The sequence below is a fragment of the Rattus norvegicus genome, chromosome 10, assembly GCF_021556685.1.
Source record: "Rattus norvegicus strain SHRSP/BbbUtx chromosome 10, alternate assembly SHRSP_T2T, whole genome shotgun sequence".
Lineage (NCBI taxonomy): Eukaryota > Metazoa > Chordata > Mammalia > Rodentia > Muridae > Rattus > Rattus norvegicus.
Window position 1 is genome coordinate 96,331,757 of NC_141543.1, and position 16,004 is coordinate 96,347,760.

Sequence of the window (16,004 nt, forward strand, 5' to 3'; positions counted from 1 at the left end):
ACAGTAACACAGACACAAACTTTGGGAGATTTTATATTGGTGACAAAGTTACAGTTTCTGCTGCTGTTACCATGGTTGGCTGCCTAAAGTAAGAATTTTAAAATGATGTCTCTATTAGTGATTAGTGAAAATAACCACTCAAGCCCAAGAAATCCCTGCACTCTGTGAGTACATGAACACCAGGTTAAGAATCCCTGATAGTCACCTTGACTTTTTGTAAGAAGTGCTCTAACAAAGCAGGAATGGAGGTTTGGTTGTGTAAAGTATATGAAGCAAGATAAACAACTCAGGGAAGTGACTCAGTGGCTGGAGAGATGGTTCAGCAGTTAAGAATGCTTACCATTCTTGCAGAGGACTCAAGTTTGATTCCCATCACCCACGTAGGGCAGCTTCTGTAATTCCAACTCCAGGGCAATTCAGCACCTCCCACCTCCATGGGCAGGTACCTGCTCATGGGCACATATCCACACAGAGACACAACACATAAAATCAAAAAGAAATGTATACATCTGCAGACCTGTATGCAATGAGATGGAAATCTGCCAGGTCTCTCTGAAATTATGTAGATGAAAGCAGAACTCTGAGCTGGTGAGCAATACTGTTAATTAGGGGGAATTATGTGTAGACTAACACGTCCTATTGTGCCACTGTCCTATATGCACGCTGACTGTGATATCCTGATGCCATTGGAATGTATGCTGCAGCAGAACAGAGCCTAAAAGGCCAGCCCCAGCTTTCTTCAGCCACGAAGACCTTCGTACCTCTCCCCCTCTGACTTTTCATTCATGCACCAACCACTCACCAATGCTGTCTTCCTTCTTTAGATCTCGTGCTTAAACTCTCAGAACTCCCATAAAACAAACACCAAGCCACCTCCTTACTCTGTGCTTACCCTTGAATATGGCAAGAGGCCAGAGAATCCTAAAACGACACTAACAAAACTCACTTCACATACGTCACAGATTTATGCATTGGTCCCTAATAAAACCAACAGGGTCTCCGCTACATTTTCCAAGAACTGCTGTCTTACTCTCAAGAGACAATTTCACACATTCTCTATTCAAATTTCTAGTACCTTCTTGCCTCAACTCTTAGATGATGACCTCACCCCAGATTTCACAAAGAAGATAGATGCAATTAGGCAAGAAGGTCCTTGGTTTTGTAGCTTCCATTTTATGAACTATCTTGCTATAAAGGGAACAGAATCACTTCCACTGTGTCTGGGTTCTGTTCCTCTTGCTGCCTTGGAGACCTGGCTCCTGCAGTGCTCCCAGTGTAATCTTCTGTATCATGAACGTCTTCCTCTCTATTCTTTCTCTCTGCACACTGCCATTGATACTGATGTGTCATTACATCACACTTGTCTCCTGTCACCACTCTGGTCTTAGTTCCTCTTGATAACAGAGGTGTCTTATAGATCCACCACCCAAAGCCAGGCAGGGTGGTACACTCCTGTAGTAGCAAGACCAAGGTAATTCTTACCTGCGTTCTGATTCTGAAGCCAGCCTGTCTCTGCTTCCTCATTATCTTAACACTCTCTAATGAGGTTTTCACCCTCAGTATCACACTTGGCCAGCTCTCAGCATGGTCATCAATGATCTGCCTTTGTCACACTCACCCAACTCTCAACATGGCCACCAATGGCCTACCTTTGTCAAGGGTCATGGTCAAGACTGTCCTTACTTCATTAGCACTCAACACATGTGACCACACCTTTTTGGAAACCTTGTTCTCTCCAGACTTTCGAGGCCCCAGCCTCACGTGGTGGTCTTTGTCTTACTCACTCAGGTGTCTTCTGTCAAGAGCTAATTAACCTGAGGCGGTCCAGACAAACTGAGTGTGTAGAGGCCAAAAGCTGACGATTTGTAGTGATTTAACTCTCCTGCTATTCTGGGGTCAAAAGCAGCTGGCAATTAACTCCTGCTAAGAGCATCAGGGGATTAAGAAGAGAAACTTAGTTACTTGGGCTCTTTACTCTTTGACTCAACTGGCCAGGGGAAAGTCTGAGAGTTAACTCTGTGAGCCAGAAAGGAAGGGAAAGAAGGAAAGAAGGGAAGGAAGAAAGGAAGAGGGGGGGAAGAAAAAGAAAGGAAAGGAAAGGAAGGGGTTGGGGATTTAGCTCAGTGGTAGGACGCTTGCCTAGCAAGTGCAAGGCCCTGGGTTCGGTCCCCAGCTCCGAAAAAAAGAAAAGGAAAGGAAAAGAAAGAAAGTCAGGCACTCATACAGACATAGGCACACTGGATGAAGCAGAAAAAGCTTACATCACCATTTTATCATTGTTAGTTTTTATACCTTCTCAAAAATTACCTCATACAATTATCAGGTAGAATTGTTACATTAGGATAATTGATTACCTAAGCACTTTTATATTCTGTAAGTTTAAAGTAGTAGTTCATGCCATAGGTAGATAAGGTTTAAGGGGTTACAGCAGAACTGCTTATATGTCTTTCCATTTAGACTAATACCTGAATAAACATTCATTATCTTATTTTGTAGCTCCACAAATTCATTATAAGTTTAAAGCTCAGTTTTTATGTCGCAAGTTAGCATGGTTTTGTGAAGAGACAAATCATCTGCCTTGTGTATTATTATCTTGAATTCTTGTATAGATAAACTAGTCGATTGTTTATTTTCTGTCCTTCACCTACAATAAATTGTCCATTCCCAGTTTATGGCCTTTAGTTACCAGATAGTTCTAGCCTGAAGGAATGTTTTCCTTGATTGTAAATTTGTTCCAAACCTGTTCTCTTTTCCTAATGCAATCAGTCTGTGACATATAAAGTTTTACAGAGCTCTACTTGCAGCTTTTATTCTATTGGAAGCTGAGATGACTTGTATCAATTTAGGAGTTCTATAAAATCAGGAATTATGAAATCATCAATTCATCCATATTGCATTACTACATGAAAGTACATCTTCATATTGATTCTCCCAATATAGTAGGTAAATACCCAGGAAGTCATTAAGTGATGTAATAGTGGCAGGAAAGGCATATCAGCAGTGAGAAGCAATCCCAGGATGAAGTCTATGGGGTCCATGCCTCACAGAGCTCACCCATTGCAGACATGCAAAATGGTACACCATCTCCAGAAAACTCACTCCCTTATCATAGCCTACCCTAGATGGCGTCTGTCAGTCTCCACTTCCTTTTCTGACTCTTCCTCTCATACAATATCTCCAAATAACGCAGAGCCAGGGTTGGACCCATGAGTGCCTTTTTCATCTACACCCTCTTCCTAGGCATTCACATTCAGTGACGTTGGGTCATATGCTATCTGCAAGCTGATTAGGTAAATGTATTTTCTCTAGGTCAGTCTAAGTAAGGAATAGTATGTCAAACTATCTGCTTGGTGTTTTCATTTAGATTTCTGGATATTACTAATTCAATAAAATTATTAGGTAATTTTTCCAGCCCTCAGCCTTCCCAATTACCCTTATGATTAGAGAGCAGAGAAAATGAGGCTCCATTCTTGTGCTCCCCCTTTCCTTGCCCAGAAGTAGGCTTCCAGGTCTGAGCTGGGCCTGGAGCCAGGACCGCAAAGCAGTTAAGGTTACTGGGAACTGGACGTTCCCAACTTGAAGGGCTGTGTTCATCAGTCCCAAAGCTGCTGTGTGCTTGGTCCGTGGTGCACTTGAGATATAGTGTGTTCCCTTTGTACAACAGTTGATGAGCTTTTTGCCGACTTCATCCCAATTTTCCCCTTCAAACAGTATATAAGATGCCGTCCTTCTTGATAAACTCGGTGGCATGAATCATCAGCTCCCGTATTCCTCTCTATCCCAGCTTTCTGTCTTATTTTCTCATCTTTGGTTCTTCCCCTCAATACCGCACAGTTTTTGACCCTTATTCCTGTGGGTTTGACTCAGGACCCTATCATACTGTCCTTTCTTCTCATGTTACATGCATTCTCATCATAGTTCAACCATATATGATAATCTTCTATTGAAATATCCTCCCCGCATCACCCCCAGTTCTCACATGGCTAACCCTTTTTATCATTCAGGCCCAAGCCCAACAGACTCTCCTCAGAGAAGCCTTTCCTGCCATCCTTGTCTAAAGCACACCCATCATCTATTACTTTTATTACAGGGTCCTGTATCCTTTTTGATAATGCTGTACCAGGTCTCAAATTGTCCTTTTTGTTTCAATGCTCATTGCTTGTCTTCCTCACTAGATCGTACACTTGGAACTCATCCTCTTCCTAGAGGATGCTTCCATTAGCACCCTCAAGTCCTCACAAGGACCCAGCACAAGAAAGGTACTCAGTATTTGCTAATTAACTGACAAAATAAAAATCTATAAGGTCAGATTCTCCCTATACATAATTATGCTAAATCATTTCTTAACTCAGATGATTCTGGTTAAGCAACGAAAAAATAGAAGATATGATAATTGTTCATTTCACAGTATAAGATTTCCTTGTTCCCAAGATAGCACTGTTAACTCTATGGATAAATCCAAACTAGAAAAAGAAAACACTGAATTTTTAGGTTCTTCATAATGTCAAAAGGTAATAGAGCAAAACTTTTACAAGTCTTTGAAACATGAAATCATCTTCCCTTAACTTACAGGTAACAAAACAATGGATATGAACGAACTGTTGGATGTCGTCAGTTATATCAAGGGTGAGTTTCAAGTCATGATAGGAAATATCTATAGACAGCATCTTAAACACATAGCTACTAATACTGGGCAAATATCTTTCTCATTCATAAGTATTGCTCTTTATATGTGGTTGGTTGGTTGGTTGTTGGTTGGTTGGATGGATGGATGGATGGATGGATGGATGGATAGTTGGTTGGCTGGATGATTGGGTAGATGGATGGATGGATGGATGGATGGATGGATGGTGGATGGTTGGGTGGATGGTTGGTGAATGATTGGGTGGATGGTTGGGTGGATGGATGGATGGATAGTTGGTTGGTGGATGGTTGGTTGGGGTTAGGTGGGTGGATGGGTGGGTGGATGGGTGGGTGGATGGATGGATGGATGGATGGATAGTTGGTTGGCTGGATGATTGGGTGGATGGATGGATGGATGGATGGATGGATGGATGGATAGTTGGTTGGTGGATGGTTGGGTGGATGGTTAGTGGATGATTGGGTGGATGGTTGGGTGGATGGGTGGATGGATGGATAGTTGGTTGGTGGATGGTTGGGTGGATGGGTAGATGGGTAGATGGATGGATGGATAGTTGGTTGGTGGATGGTTGGTGGATGGTTGGGTGGATGGTTGGGTGGATGGGTGGATGAATGGATGGATAGTTGGTTGGTGAATGGTTGGGTGGATGGGTAGATGGATGAGTGGATGGATGGGTGGATGGATGGGTGGATGGATGGATGGATAGTTGGTTGGTGGATGGTTGGGTGGATGGTTAGGGAATTCTTCAGTTAGGTATGATTTACTTTTTTGAAACAGGGTGTGAATACCAGGCTACTGAAACCCACTATGTAGCTAAAGATGACCTTGAAATCCCAATCCTCCTTCCTCTATCTCCCAAGTGTTGGAATTATAGGCATGTGTTATCATGGGCAACGTTTACATTCTTTTTTTTTTTTTTTTTTGGAGCTGAAGACCGAACCCAGGGCCTTGAGCTTGCTAGGCAAGAGCTCTACCATGAGCTAAATCCCCAACCCCAACATTTACATTCTTTTATATGGCATATTTCCATATATGGATGCCCTGAGTGCAGTTAATCCACACATGTATTTATAATGATAGCACAGCCTGAATTTTCCCCCAGAATTTTTAATACAGATCAAATATCAAAACCCATAAAACTAGTCACACCTTTTACCCCATACTACCTCCAACTAGAAATGAATCCTACAGGGTTAACTATACTGAGTAAAACTTTAAAACAGGCTTCAATGTTTTTATTCTCATAGTAAGTACTAGGAAACCTATAGTAGGTTAGAAATAGCTAAATATATATATATATATATATGAATCATTATGCAAACTGTTATGGAGCAGGAGAATCACAAATTTGAGTTTGGCCTCAGCCACATATCAAGACTTTTGTCTAAAAAAATAAATGCAACATTAGTCAATGGCATGGATTAAAACACTAACTATAAAGACTTATACAGAGTATTCACTGGCTGCCCTTATACCAAACCTGGAAGACTACACAGAAGGTCAGCGTGACCCCTGCGCAGTGATGACACGCAAATCCATGAAGTAATCCATTTCCCAAAATACATAAAAAACTGCAAAAAGAAACACATAAGCCAAGTGTGTTAGTACACACCTTTAATTCCAGCACTGGAGAGGCAGAGGCAGGAGGATATCTGAGTTCAAAGCCAGAGCCAGCCTGGTCTACAGAGAAAGTTCCAGGATAGCAGGGAAACGCCACCTCAAAAAAATAAACACCTAAGACATAACTTCTGCAGGTAATCAATAATCTTGAACTGAATAAATGGTTCTCAAGAGGGAAATACAAATAGCTAACACATACTTTTAAAGATGCTCAACTCCCTTAGCGAGGATAGGGCAAAGCAAGCTGCTCTGAGACTCTGTCGCCATTTAAAAAAAAAAAAAAAAAAAAACGCTGGAGGATGTGGAGTAAGTTGTGCCACCGTTGACGGCAATGTAAATTTGTGCTGCCAGCGTGGCAGTCAATATACATCCCCTCAACAACTGAAAATAGAACCACCATATAACACAGTTATCTCTTGATGAAACACCAGAACCCTGTCAGTTATCACAGAATACTTCCATAACCATGTGCTATTCACAACAGCCAGGAAATGGAAACAGCCTAGATGTCCATCAACAAGTGAGTGGGTGACACAGGACAATGGAGCTTTAATCAGCCATAGGGAAAAGTAAAATCACCAGGCAGTGGGGGTGCAGGCCTTTAATCCCAGCACTCAGGGGGGACAGAGGCAGATGGATCTCTGACAAGGCCAGCCTGGTCTACAAAGTGAGTTCTAGGACAGCCAGAGCTACACAGAGAAAACCCATCTCATAAAAACAAAGGAAAACCATAAAATTTTCAGAAAAAAATAGAAACTGCAAATCATTATGCTAAATTAATTAAGCTAGACTCAGAAAGACAATACATTGTCATTTGTGAAACCTGAATTTGATACTCTGTGTGTGTGTGTGTGTGTCTGTGTGCATGTGTCTATGTGTGTGTCTCTGTGTGTCTATGTGTGTACTTGTGTCAGTGTGTGTGTATGTGTGTGTGTGTGTGTGTGTGTGTGTGTGTGTGTGTGTGTGTTTGGAGCTCACAAAACTAGAAAGGGGATCATCAGAGATCTTAAGGGACTTGGAACAGAGGATAATAGAATACATGTGATAGGAAAACAGAGGATACTAACTGTGGGAAAAGGAGAACCAGCTGGAGATAGGGAGGAAAAGACAGACCAAAGTAAATGACAGATGCATGAAGACACCATAATGAAATCCGTTTTCTTGGACACTAATCTAAAAACTTAATTTTAAAAAGGTAATACTTTTTAAAGATTATAGAGCAATTTTAAAAAATACTTATGAAGAAATTATTTTGGGTTAAAAAAGCAAAACACAAGGGCTGGAAAGATGACTCAGCGGTTAAGAGTACTGAATGCTCTTCCAGAGGTCCTGAGTTCAAATCCCAGCAACCACATGGTGGCTCACAACCATCTGTAATGAGATCTGATGCCCTTTTCTGGTGTGTGTGAAGACGGCTACAGTGTATTTAATAAGTAAATAAATCTTTAAAAAAAAAAAAAAAAGGAGGTTGGGGATTTAGCTCAGTGGTAGAGTGCTTGCCTAGGAAGCGCAAGGCCCTGGGTTCGGTCCCCAGCTCTGAAAAAAAAGAACCAAAAAAATAAAATAAAATAAAATAAAGCAAAACACAAGCCAATCATGGTAGCACACACCTGTAATTCCAGGAAGCTGAGGCAGGAGAATCACAAATTTGAGATCAGCCTACTCTTCATAGCAAGACAAAATACAAAGTTATATTTATATAAGATCTCCACATTATATAAATGCAGTCCTTATCAAAGACTAGGGGAAAAAAACCTGAGAACTGGTTTTATGGTAGGGTGATTGGATCCTCCCACCCCTCCCACCCCTGTGACCCATTTATAGCAGTAGTAGTACCCTTTAGTGTGATTAAATCTCTTACAACGAAGAAGGAAAACTTTCTTCCCCGTGTTGAGATAAGATGGATTGTTGGAATGCACAGTGACCAGCAAAGCAAATTGAAGGCAAATATAGTTTTTAAAATGTAAATTTTCACTGGCGTTTATTTCCAGGTTCAGAGATCTATTACCTGTAGTCCCAGATTACTTAGGAGACTGAGGCAGGAAGATTACGTTTGACACCAGCCTGAGCAACACAGGGAGACCATGTCATGGAGAAGAGAGGGCGGCTTGTAGAAGACCGTGAACATTCAAGTGGGGCAGGAGAGAGAGAGAGAGGGAAAACGAAGCCTTGCTTGTAGCCTAGTCCGATGCAGGTTCAGCACAGCCCACCGGGCTTCAAATCCTGCAGGGCTTTCTTGTTGGCGTCCTGCTCATACACAAAGCGGGACTGTAGGCACGGGCCTTGCCGGCGCTCCTTTTAATTCCAGGCATTCAGGGCAGTGGTCTGCATAGGCACAAACAGCACTTGTCATCCTATAGGCACTGCTTCTATAATAAATCTGCACCCCGTTTCTCGTCCTTTCTAAGGAGAAACAATTGACATGCAGCACTTGTCCAAGTTTCTAACGACTAAGGGGATCAAGCTCACAGAAGAAGAGTTGAAAGACCTGATGCCTTACCTGGAGTTGGACGGTAAGGGTTTCTGCTTGGAAGGTCGGGAACTTCCTAAAAGTGAAATTTGCTACCAGCATAGAAGATCCTCGGAAATGATCTCTGTATTGCTTAAGGCATATGAATTACCTCTGTCTTACTTAGGGTTACTGTCGACGTCGTAAATGCCATGACCAAAAGCAATTTGGGAAGGAAAGGGTTTATTTGGCTTACACTTCCATATCACCGTTTATTGTCAGAAGATAGTTTCTGTCAGGATAGAACCTCAAACGGGGCAGGAACCTGGAGACAGAAGCTGATGCAGAGGCCATGAAAGAGTGCTGCTTACTGGCCTGCTCCTCATGGCTTGCTCAGCCTGCTTTCTCATACAGCCCTGGACCACCAGCCCCACCCACGATGGGCCCGCCCATCCACATCAGTCACAAATTAAGAAAGCGCCTTGTCTTGTGGAGGCATTTTCTCAATGGAGGATCCCTCCTTTCAGATGGCTCTTGCTTGGGTCACGTTGACATAAGACCGGCCAGCACATTGCACATCTTGTTATAGTACAGGCTGTGTCCAGGTCCAGGGTGGAGCCTTGCATTTCTTACAAGGTCCAATGTGGCACCTATAATCCTGGTCCACGGGCCACATTTTGACTGCCAAGAATCTAAAACATGAGGAGAAGAGATGACGTGAGGATTCTGCCTGTGCGTTCCTCTTAAAAATCCCAAATGCAACCAATACGCTAACGTGTATGGGTGCATGATTCTAACACAAGAAAAAAACCAGAGTGTTGGAAACTAGGAAGTAAAGTGAGCAGTAGGCGGACTGGGGAGAAGCAGGTCTGAAGCTGACTGCTCATGCTCCTCATTGGCTGGGATTCATAATGCTGGGCGCTCCTCATTGGCTGGGATTCATAATGCTGGGCACTCCTCATTGGCTGGGATTCATAATGCTGGGCGCTCCTCATTGGCTGGGATTCATAATGCTGGGCACTCCTCATTGGCTGGGATTCATAATGCTGGGCAGTGGTGAATCCAACCCACTGGCCCTTGTGCTCTATAACTCTTTAATTTTTCTACTACTGTTTCTGTTGTTTACACACACACACACACACACACACACACACACACATTTAAGCACGTGGCAAGGTAACGCTTCTACCCATTATGGTTATGTTTCAGTGACATTGCTGGATAGTTTGTGTGTACCTCACCCTTGAACACAGGTACCCTGTGCTACACTGGGATGGGACACTAGCCTAGCATCACCATATGTAAGCACCATAAAAAATAACATGCAAAAACCCCGCAGCATGGTCCACATGCACTCCTCCGCCTTCTCCATCGCTTCCATCCTGTTAGGCTGCAAACCACTGAGCCATGATCCCCCAAAACGGTTTGGTTCCCACTTTATCCTTTAGTTAGTGCCATTTTGTCTAGAACCCCCCCACACTCCATCCCCCTCCCACAGTGACATCCTCTTTGCCTGCCCGATACTCCTGACACATTCTAGGACTCCCGTTCAACCATTCACCCCTCAACCAAAACACCACGGTTTCTTCTTTAAATTCCAAAAGGATTATTGGGGGGGGGGGTAGTATATACACCTCGTGCTTTGACTTTTTTATACACTTCTGGATCTCCCAACAAACTTTAAAGTTCTTTTAATAAAAAAAAAAATCCAGTGTCAAATGGTAAGGTCACAAAAAGGAATGAACGTCCTCTGAGAACTCCGTCCAGTAGAGGAAAAAGCACACAAGACAGTGTGAGCTAATGTGAGAAAAAAAAAAAAAAAAAAAAAAAAAAAACAAGCAGAGGAACATATGGCCGAGACTGAAGCCTTCTGGGAAAGCATGGTTAAACAGCTGCACGGGCATCTTTTCAGCCAGAGACAGACTGTGTCCTCACTGTAGCAAAGCACATCTGTGGTGGCTTTCCCAAAAGGCTTCCCGGTCATTCACCTACAAATGAATCAAGACTTGGAAGAGGAAGGGCTAGCTGAGAAGAGGAAAGAGGAGTGCGGAAGTGAGAGGGAAAAAAGGTCATAAGAAGTGAAGATGATCAAAACGCATTACACGCAGGTATGAAAAAGGTCTAATGAAACCCATTGTTATGTATACATGCTAATAAAGAACTTTTAAGACGGCCCGTCAGAACAAGAGCTGGCCCTTCCTTCCCTCTTCTACTAATGAGCATGTGCCAACATATTTCTCTTCATATCTTTGCTTTTATATACTTATAGGTAATATGTCATATACATATTATATATTATATATAACATAATAGGTGCATGCATACATCATACATACATACATACATACATACATACATACATACATACATACATACATGCTTACCAATGGCTCAGCAGAGGGCACTTGCTGCCAAGCCTGACAACCTGAGTTTGATCCCCAGAACCCACACAGTAGAAGGAGAGAACCAACTTCTACAAGTTCTCCTCCATTACAAGTTCTCCTCCAGGGGTTGGGGATTTAGCTCAGCGGTAAAGCGCTTGCCTAGCAAACGCAAGGCCCTGGGTTCGGTCCCCAGCTCCGTAAAAAAAGAAAACAAAAAAACAAAAAAACAAGTTCTCCTCCGACCTCCACATGCAGGCTGTGGTGCTCATGTGCATGGGTGCATGCGCACACACACAAATAAATGAATATAAAAAGAATTAAATATATAGTGTCATCTGATGGGGAAAGATCCTTCTAGATTGGAAGCCATAGTCTGTTGGCAATACCACTTTCCTACCTGTAACCCGTAACTATCAACCAATTCTTCAGACTGTATAAAAGAGAAAGAACCCTGTAGAAGTATTCGTCTCCCTACAAAAGTCATCCTTAGTCCTGTCACACTCAGCTGAGAGAAAAGCTCATCCGAACGCCAAAGCAAGCGCATACAAGTTTTAGCCTTGTGCTTTCTAAGGGGGAGAGGGGGCGCTTGAGGCAAAAATAATGAAATATGTTGCTTTTAATAATTTCACAACTTTTATTAACCTTACTAAGTTTTTATATGGCTGCTGCCTCTGTCTCTGAATCAAATATTTTACAGGAAACGGGAAGGTTATTGTGCACTCAGTAATGGAGGGCCTGAAGAAGCTTAAACGTGAGTGAAAACTTATTAGTGAAATTTAAAGTTAATAATTCGACACCATACATTTATTTCCATAGGTTTTCTTTATTGGTTGTAAAGGTAATATGTGGAGGGCTACAGAGACAGCTCAGCTGTTAAAAGCTCTAACTGCTCTTGCAAAAGACCCAACTCTCGTTCCCAGCACCCCTCATGGTGGCTCACAATGGCCTGTAACTCCAGTCCCATGGCATCCAACGCCCTCTTCCAGCCCCCAAAGGCACTGCACATACAATTCCCACATATGCAGGAAAAACACCTATACACATAAAAATCAAAAGGAAAACAACTTTAGCTTTGGAAGTGTACTGCAGTCTTCTTTAAAGTAGTGCATAGGCCCGGGAGTGTAGTCAGTGGTAAAACCCTTCATTGGCAGGTGCAATGGCCTAGATTCGAGCATCAGCACTGAAAAATTAAGGTGATGTATGGTCATTATAGAAAATGTATATATTCAGAAAATAAAATAAGTCAAAGTGAAAAAATAATTACCGGTGTTGGGGATTTAGCTCAGCGGTAGAGCGCTTACCTAGGAAGCGCAAGGCCCTGGGTTCGGTCCCCAGCTCCGAAAAAAAGAACCAAAAAAAGAAAAAATAATTACCTGTTCTGGCTTCTGACAATAATCCATAATTTTATCAGCACATTCTCTCTTATGCATACATGATTGTATGCATCTGTGTTCTATGTTCATATAGACAAGAATGGACAGGTGTGAATATCATGCTGGGAGGCTGTCTCTACCCTCATCCCACAGAGCTCATGCTTCCTCAGTGAGGAACTCAGATTTTGTCTCTGTAAAGAGACACCATGACCATGGTAACTCTAAAAGAAAACGTTTAGTTGGGGCCGGCTTACAGTTCAGAGGATCAGCCCATTATCGTCATGGCAGGAAACACAGAGGCATGCAGGCAGCCACGGTGCTAGAGAGGAGCTGAGAGCTCTACATCCAGACTGGCAGGCAGCAGAGACAGGGGAGCTGGCTTGAGCATTGGAAACTTCTAAGCCCACTCCCAGTGACATCCTTCCTTCCCCCTGCAAGGCCACAAGTCCAAATCCCCGTCAAAGCAGTGCCTCTGCCTAATGACCAAGCATTCGGAATCGATGAGCCCGGGGGGCCGTTCTCATTCAACCCACCACAAGCAGCCATGTGAATTCTCTCCCGTTCCCCACTCCCAGGCAGCCTCAGAAATGGATACAATCTTGACTCTTCCTCTTTTCTTTCAGCCAAAGAAATGGCAAACCTACACAAGCTGACAACAAGTTCCCGCATCAAAAAAGGTAACCCTGTAGACATTTGTCACCACCGTTTCCCAGTCTGCTAATCAGAAAGATGAGCATCCTCTGTCCCTCCGGCGACGACTTCTCTAACTCCATTTTGCCTTTCTAGTCTATAGGACACTTGATAGTCTCTATGTCGTGTTGGTTATCAGAGGTTTCATAGTTTCCTAATGTCTTCATAGAGATTTTGATTATATTATGGCCCCTTTGGCATCTCTATGCAGTTTATAAATGAACTCTTCCTGCCTCTAGGCTTAAAGAAGGCAATTCAGTTTGTCAGGCTTTTATGTCCCTATCAATAAAGCCAAAGAGGTGAATTTAGGCAATGATCTGTTAATTCTCATTTCAGCATCAGAGTTCTGGTTTTAGTGTGTAAGGTTGAAAGGGCACTGTTAAGGTGGAAAAATAGATCCAGAGTAAAAGAAAACATTTGTAGATGACCTACTGAAGGATATCCGAAATATATAAAGAAACCTCATAATTCAATAATTATAATTCAGTAATGAAATGTGTAAACGTGGGGCTTGGAATAGAGCTTAGTGGTGGAGCACTTGTCCAGTATGTGTGAGACCCTACCTTCAATTCCCAGCATCACATGCACACAAAAGCAAATACAGTCATTTTCTCTGATAGACACTCTATTCCTTGTGGATAGGACCTTATAAACATTTGGGGGTGGGTATCGATCTAGAGGTAGATGCTGTCTGTGGGCTTGATCTGAGATGTCATCTGCATGTCGAAGGACTTCAGGTGTTTTCCCTACGTGACTGATTGTCACAATTCTCTCAATGGGGTGCCGTGGTCACGTGTTCCAGGACAGGAACCTGATTGGGAATAGATTTAATCACCTACCATTCCCAGTTATGAGAACTGCCAGGGTTCCTTAACCTACTCTTCCTTACCAGTTTTTCTGTCTGGTGACCCGGTTCCACTGCCCCACAGCTGAGGATCTGATGAGACTTCTGGAACCCAGCGTTTTTGAATGGCCAAGATTATGAACACACATTGTTTCAGAGGCTATATCAAAATAACAAACAAGCGGGTGACAAGATGTTGAACATCATTAGTCACTGAGGAAACAAAACAATAATGAAATGCTACTTCACACCCACTAGTGTGGATGCTTTAAGAAAAAATAAAAAGACAACGTGAGCGCCAAGATGGTTTAGTGGATAAAGGCGCTTGTCACCAAGCCCAGTCACCTGACGGTTTCCCCTGAAGCCATGTGCTGGACAGAGAGAACGGACACGACAAAGTCGCCTTCTGGGGAGCTGGAACACTGGCTCAGCAGTGAGAGCATTGGCTGCTCTGCCATAAGACCCAGATTCACTTCCCAGCAGCCACAACTGTCTCTCCAGACCAGGAGCTCTGAGCCCCCTTCCAGCCCCCAAGGGTGTGCGTGTGGTGCTGTCCATGGTACACAAGCGTACATGCTGGCAAAATGATTGTAGACATTTTTACCTCCGTTCAAGTTTTCTACCCACCTTAATCATTCAGTTCCCAGATAAAGCACATACAGCCTTTATGTTTACAATAAACCCTGATCAGCACAAGGGCTGGGCAGATCCTCTGCACTATTGGAATCTACTTTCCTACCCATAACTACAAGTCATTACTTACTGTTTCATCTGGGCTGATCTTAACTCCGGTTGGCCAGCCCTAAGAGCCGCGTTTTCATGACTCTCACCAAGCCCAGCTTCTCCTCTATTCGCCTTCTCCCTCTCCTGGTTCTCCTACAACCCCCCACCCCAAGTCTGGGAATCCTAAACCCCACCTATGTCTCTTCTGTCCAGCTATTGGCTGTCAGCATCTTTATCAATCAGAAATAATTTGGGGGCAAGGTCACATAGTATCAATTGGATCTAAAGGCAGCCTCTGTCTGGGACAACTAGGTCTTAGGGGTCCCCCACCCCTGCACTTAGCATTGTAATACACAGCAAAAGACTAAACCTCAACGCAAAACACCCAAACAACAATTAAGAAACAAAGAAACAAAGTTTGTCCTCTGCCCTCCACCTGCTGTGGCATATGTGAACACACACACACACACACACACACACACACACACACACACACAAATAAATGTAACAAAATTTTAATTAAAACTTATTTTTCTTTATTAACTTGAGTATTTATTTACATTTCGATTGTTATTCTCCTTCCCGGTTTCTGGGCCAACATCCCCCTAACCCTTCCCCCTCACCTTCTATATGGGTGTTCCCCTCCCCATCCTCACCCCATTACCACCCTCCCCCCAACAATCATGTTCACTGGGGGTTCAGTCTTAGCAGGACCCAGGGCTTCCCCTTCCACTGGTGCTCTTACTAGGCCATTCATTGCTACCTATGAGGTCAGAGTCCAGGGTCAGTCCATGTATAGTCTTTAGGTAGTGGCTTAGTCCTGGAAACTCTGGTTGGTTGGCATTGTTGTACATATGGGGTCTCAAGCCCCTTCAAGCTCTTCCAGTCCTTTCTCTGATTCCTTCAATGGGGGTCCCGTTCTCAGTTCAGTGGTTTGCTGCTGGCATTCGCCTCTGTATTTGCTGTATTCTGGCTGTGTCTCTCAGGAGAGATCTACATCCGGCTCCTGTCGGCCTGCACTTCTTTGCTTCATCCATCTTGTCTAATTGGGTGGCTGTATATGTATGGGCCACATGTAGGACAGACTCTGAATGGGTGTTCCTTCTGCCTCTGTTTTAATCTTTGCCTCCCTATTCCCTGCCAAGGATATTCTTGTTCCCCTTTTAAAGAACGACTGAAGCATTCACATTTTGATCATCCGTCTTGAGTTTCATGTGTTCTAGGCATCTAGGGTAATTCGAGCATTTGGGCTAATAGTCACTTATCAATGAGTGCATAC

At 43.2% G+C, this 16,004-nt stretch overlaps 1 protein-coding gene and 1 non-coding gene across 2 annotated transcripts in view; both read left to right on the forward strand.

Moving 5' to 3' along the window:
• Window positions 1-16,004, forward strand: part of Efcab3 (EF-hand calcium binding domain 3) — a 506,364-nt gene that overhangs the window by 456,398 nt on the left and 33,962 nt on the right. Inside the window, exons 175-178 of the mRNA XM_087572380.1 lie at window positions 4,573-4,626; window positions 8,671-8,775; window positions 11,793-11,846; window positions 13,092-13,145. Of these exons, the coding sequence (XP_087428506.1) occupies window positions 4,573-4,626; window positions 8,671-8,775; window positions 11,793-11,846; window positions 13,092-13,145 (267 nt within the window). The remainder of the gene's footprint in view (window positions 1-4,572; window positions 4,627-8,670; window positions 8,776-11,792; window positions 11,847-13,091; window positions 13,146-16,004) is intronic.
• LOC120095378 (U6 spliceosomal RNA) lies at window positions 6,093-6,199 on the forward strand. The gene has a single exon (XR_015632550.1). It is a non-coding gene; the product is annotated as a U6 spliceosomal RNA (small nuclear RNA).